Source organism: Silurus aristotelis (assembly GCF_946808225.1).
Source record: "Silurus aristotelis genome assembly, chromosome: 28".
Classification (NCBI taxonomy): Eukaryota; Metazoa; Chordata; class Actinopteri; order Siluriformes; family Siluridae; genus Silurus; species Silurus aristotelis.
In genome coordinates this window covers 3,949,182-3,954,378 of record NC_139601.1, presented here as the reverse complement: position 1 = coordinate 3,954,378, position 5,197 = coordinate 3,949,182, and the positions used below count along the sequence as shown (strand labels likewise).

At 37.3% G+C, this 5,197-nt stretch overlaps 1 protein-coding gene across 2 annotated transcripts in view; it reads left to right on the top strand.

Annotated features, from left to right (window-relative positions):
- The first annotated feature begins 605 nt into the window (after positions 1 to 605).
- The window catches only part of LOC310721866 (actin-associated protein FAM107A), a 28,910-nt gene continuing 24,318 nt past the window's right edge, over positions 606 to 5,197 (top strand). Inside the window, exon 1 of one of the 2 annotated variants that reach the window (XM_083533892.1) lies at positions 606 to 1,086. In XM_083533892.1, coding sequence (XP_083390018.1) covers positions 1,063 to 1,086 — 24 coding nt within the window. In that variant the 5' untranslated portion in view covers positions 606 to 1,062. The remainder of the gene's footprint in view (positions 1,087 to 5,197) is intronic. The other variant, XM_083533891.1, reaches the window with a different exon arrangement.

Below are 5,197 nucleotides of genomic sequence, written 5' to 3'. Positions count from 1 at the left end.
GCTGAGCAAATCAAACGTAAATATTAATTAGGTTTCGTTTCATTTTCATTTGTCTTATAGGTCGCACAGTTCTAATTAACCCATAGCAAAAAAATGATTCCATGTCCATGGCGAGGAAAAACAGGAGTAAATGTTTTTTTTTCTTTTTAGTAAATCAAATATGTTACTTTGAACCATAAGTGTAATGTTAATTTGTGGGGGCCCTTTTTACATTTTAGTCCCACACCCTTTACATAACCCTTTTTTATCTTGAGAGCTTCTTGAGGGGCTTAATGTCACGCCAATTATGGAACTGCCGGTACATTTTGAAGCAGTGAAACTTTTAAACAAATAAGACATGCAAATAAAACTGACTGTAATGAGTCAAAAAGCTGGATTCTCATCACCCCGGACCAATCGCCCAGATCTTCTGCAGCCCAAATCCCAACAGAACTACACTATTCCCTTTTTGATCCAGCTTTGGTTTGCAATTCAAACCTCTATAGAGGAAGTCTTTAGAGTCCTCTGTGAATCTCCGTAGTGCTTCAATAATCACAGATGAGTGTGGACACCAAACCCCAGTGACTTAAGATCACCGGCTGTCACCTTGTGACCACTATGTGCTACCACTATGTGCACTAAGGCGTTGTCTTCTGTCACTAGCAATTAGTGTAATCTGCACAGGCTAGGTCCTTAGGGAAACAAGAGGGGAGTTCACTAGCAACAGGTGGCTCAAAAGGGTCGGACTGGCTGTGCGTTTCTTTTTTTTCCCTTTTGCTTTCCTTTTTGGGTAAAATCGTGTACAGTAGTGCAATAGAGGTTGACCTGCTGGGGAGACAGAATCCATCTACCAGGTTACTATACCCTAATAGATGTGATGTTGCAAATATCCACCCGCTGGAATCCCCTTCTGCTGACAAGGTGCCAGGGGGCAGAGAGAAGAATCTATTCTCTTTTCAGTTCCCCCATTCCTCCCTCCCTTATCTGATCTTTTCGTCCCGGAGAGGCACAGGAATACACAAGGGAAAATCTAGGACCTGGAGACCCAGCCGAGAAGCACCTAAATCAGGCATTGAGCTCAGCATGGGGGCTTCTCATGGCAAGAAAGTAAGTGAGCGTGTAATTTACTGTAGTCTGTTTATAACTGTTAATGTACGTTAGCTTGCTAAACATTAAATAGACAAGTTTCTGCTTTTCCATTTGAAATGGTTTAACATTAATAAGATCTATTTCTCCTACAAAAAAAAAAAGGGAAAGATATAAACAAAATCAGTCATTAGTGAAGAATTTATTATAAATGCACTTTAATATTAAAAAGATCAACTACTAATGTTAATAATAATAGTAATTATAATAATAAAGAACATTTTGCTGCATTTATACTCAGCAACACTGCATAATCAGCACATAATCAGTGCACTTAATAATTTTCTGGAGCATTTTATTATCAATCAGTATTTCAGATCTACATTTCCATACTTGCACATCTGATAAATCTAAAACCTTGTTCTTGGATTGGAAACATCCACAGCATCTAGCAGAGCTCACAAATATTTAAGCAATGAGGGCTGGGTGTTTAAGCAGGGTTTGACGTTCTCCAAGCGTGATTCAGAGCTGAGGGCTGCATGTGACAGCTGACAGCTGCTCTTGAAAGGGTTACTGAAGGATTATGGGATGTTTACGCAGCTTCTTGTTACCTGAAAAAATGTGATTACTTTTGATTTTCTTTTGGCCAAAGCATGCATGTTCCATAGAAACAAGATTCCAGACAAAATAAATATATTTTTTTTAGATTAGATTTCAGTTGAGCACTTTTTGCTATGAGACTCTCAGGCTGTTGCTTTACGTTGTAAAACAACAATCATGGCTCAACAAGTGAAATTTGGCTGTAAAAGAACAATAGCAGGACTGATATGCCCTTACACATTCCTCTGGGATTGAGACTGTTCCAGGCCAGTGGAAATCAGGCATCCTGTTGGGAAAAAAATGCACTCTGGGGAACAGCATGATTCGTATTATAGTGCGGCTTTCGCCACTTTAAACCCTTCACAACCATGCAAATTCAGAATCCTATAGCTTATAAAGTTCCGGATTATTAACTAACTTAACTGAATGGTGACAGCACCAAACATGTATGTTTCTATGAGACATTTGATTTCATGATAGTCAACACCATGCCAATTGTATATTTATAGTGTTTAAACACTTTGCGGCTATAGGCTGCACAGTTATAGCATTATTTGAGTAGGATTTTAATGCATGGTTATTGAGAAAGAAAGAAAGAAAGAAAGAAAGAAAGAAAGAAAGAAAGAAAGAAAGAAAGAAAGAAAGAAAGAAAGAAAGAAAGAAAGAAAGAAAGAAACCAACCCAAGAAATAAAACCAACCCCACAGGGCATTTAAGGATATTATGCCCATCTGTTTGAGCAAATGCCTGTTAAAACACTTAGTAAAATGAATACATTTCAGAATTTGCAACCTGTGATGGTCTTTAATATATTGACTGACTCCAAAATGCTAAAATGCATCACCCAAGAAAGCACCAAACAATTTTTCTTTTTTTAAAAATTAAAGAATTGATGGAGACTCAAAACAAGAGTGGTATGGGACTAATGACGTACATTATGTTCTTATTAAAGATAAACCTGAATGTTTTTTTTCTTTGCTGCTACTAGATATAAATTGTACAATAAAAATTATTTTAGCATGCCTACAAAGTTAAAATAGATTTAAAATTAAACATTGCATCATGGCAGAGACTTGATGTTAAATGATATTATGACTCCTGGGCCTTGAATGTCTTGATGTCATATTAAAACCCAGTTTTCATTCTATGTCCACTTATAAGTTAATCTTTTTCTGCCATAAATTGTAGTCCTAGCCTATAGATTTAAGACCAGAAACCCAAGCCATATAGTAAAAAAAATTGAGTTTAGAGTCCCAGGCTATGGAGTCAAATCCCTGTCAAGTCATTGTCAATTCCAGAGTCCTAAAGAGTAGAAGCTGAGTAGAATTCAGGGCCCCAAGTCATTTTACATGCATTGAGTATGGGTTAGGGCTAGAATCTCAGGCCATCAATTTAATTCCAAGCCAGAGAGCTCAATTTAAGTTCAGAATTTTAAACTTTGAAAAAACTTAATCAAATCCTAAGCTAAAGAACATCTCTAGGTTACATATGTAACCCTGGTTCCCTGAGGGAATGAAAAGCTGCATCAACAACTCTTTGGGAATGCTTCCGCATTTCCAAGCTCTAAATCACGGTGTGTAATCTGTCCAAAGGAAAGACGCGACGTTACTGGCAGGGTGACATTACAACCAGTAAGCTATAAAAGCACATGCCGTGGAGACAGCGCTAGCTCCGAAAGTGAAAGAAGCCAACCGAGCATGCTCCGCTACCAGACACGCCACACATAGCCTGAAATACTGCTTGCCTTCATAATTATTTTCTTTTCTACCGATTACCAATACCTACCTTGTTTTTCTCGGCAACACAGACACCCCAAGTTAAGTCCAGCATGGCAAACCTTAGAATCTCATTCAGGTTGAGTTGCAATTTGTATGTGCTGTTTGAACATGAATTCCACATTTCGATCCCCTTTGCTGTTAACCACTCTTCTGGGAAGATGTTCCCCTAGATTTTTAACAGATTGTGGAGATTACTAAAGTGAGGTACTAATGATGGGTTGGGGTTTAATAATCCCAAAGGTGTTTGATCATTTTAAATATATCAATCAGGTGTCCATATTGTGTATGTCATAGTCTCGACAGCCCACTCGAGGCCTATTGACCATGTTATATTGTTTATAGACTTTTCTGTTCACAACCTTTAGAATGTTGAAGTTTGCAATCTAATTGGATCTCTGTACAACCATGTATATGCATGTACATAAATATATAGTATGTAGTAACTTACAAAACCTGAAAGAACTTCAGAAAAGAAGGAAGTTATTGAGCCTTACAAAGAGGCAAGTAAGAGAGACTGAGTAGTTCTACAGAGCTGAAATGTCACTACTGTAATTTTATCTGTGTGCCAGCTTCCGGGCAGCTTGGCATGAGCTGAATAACTCAGCTACACCTCACAGTGCTGGCACCCACCCCCACTCCCTGTACCTCTATTACAATGTCCAAAATAACAGCACAACAAACTATTCCATTATTCAGGAAAATGTTTACATTTTTCAGCAATCTTTAAAAAATAAAGACCATATTGTTAAATGATTCATGTGTAGGAACCATCTACTAAAACTGTACCTTGAATGAAAGCTATTTTTGATAACTTTTGTTCCTTTATGTTTGTTTATTAATGACAGTACAAGCAATGAACTGTTTCATTCGTAGGTCAAACAGGGCCATTTTGGGGGCATTTATTAAATCTGCATTCATCAAATATAACTGTATATAACTAGGTGTCTTCAAAATGTTCTGCTAGTAAGCCTGGTATGGAAAGCCATAGAGTTCAAGTTGACATTAAAATATCTAGTCAGAGAATTTACAAAGTCCACAGCAACAGTCTCAGAGTCTGAAATGAGTTTAAAAAAAAAAAAAAAAAACATAGTCTGTGTGGATTCCACAGTATAAAGAGATTCTGAGTTGATTTTAAAGTTTCAAGCAAAGCCAAGTCTATTATACCAAGCCATAGACTCCATGTCGAATCCAGTGACCCAAGCTGTTAATTTTGGGTCGAGTGTCCTTTTCCAAATGGTGTTTTTAGGCCCTGGGTCTTGGTTAAATCCAGAGTATACAGCTGAAAATATGTGTTGAGACCAGAGTACTAAGCCTTAGGGTCCTAGTTGAGTCCAGAGTGCTAAATTGAAAAGGCTGTATCCAAAGTCTACAGAAATTAAGCTCTTTATTTGCATCTCTGAATTGTTCCTATAGTTTCAGAACCTGCATGCTGCATTTTAACCTAAAGTTTAAGCAGCCTTTATTAGCATTTATTTGTATGGCTTATTTATATTTATAACATGGATTACAAGTTAGAAAGACTCAATTTGTTTAGAGTTTAGAGTACCTACTGGCAGTGGTGGGGTGTTTGCTCACAACATTTTTGGAATAGCTATTCTTAAGTTCCTGTAAAATTATAATGATTAGATGATTACATTCTTGGTACAGTTATAGATACAGTATGATAGCATTTGACTGCCTTTCTATATTTGACATCAACTTGACACCCACTGCACTCAAGATCAAGTGCACTAAAGCAGACAAGGCTAATCAAAC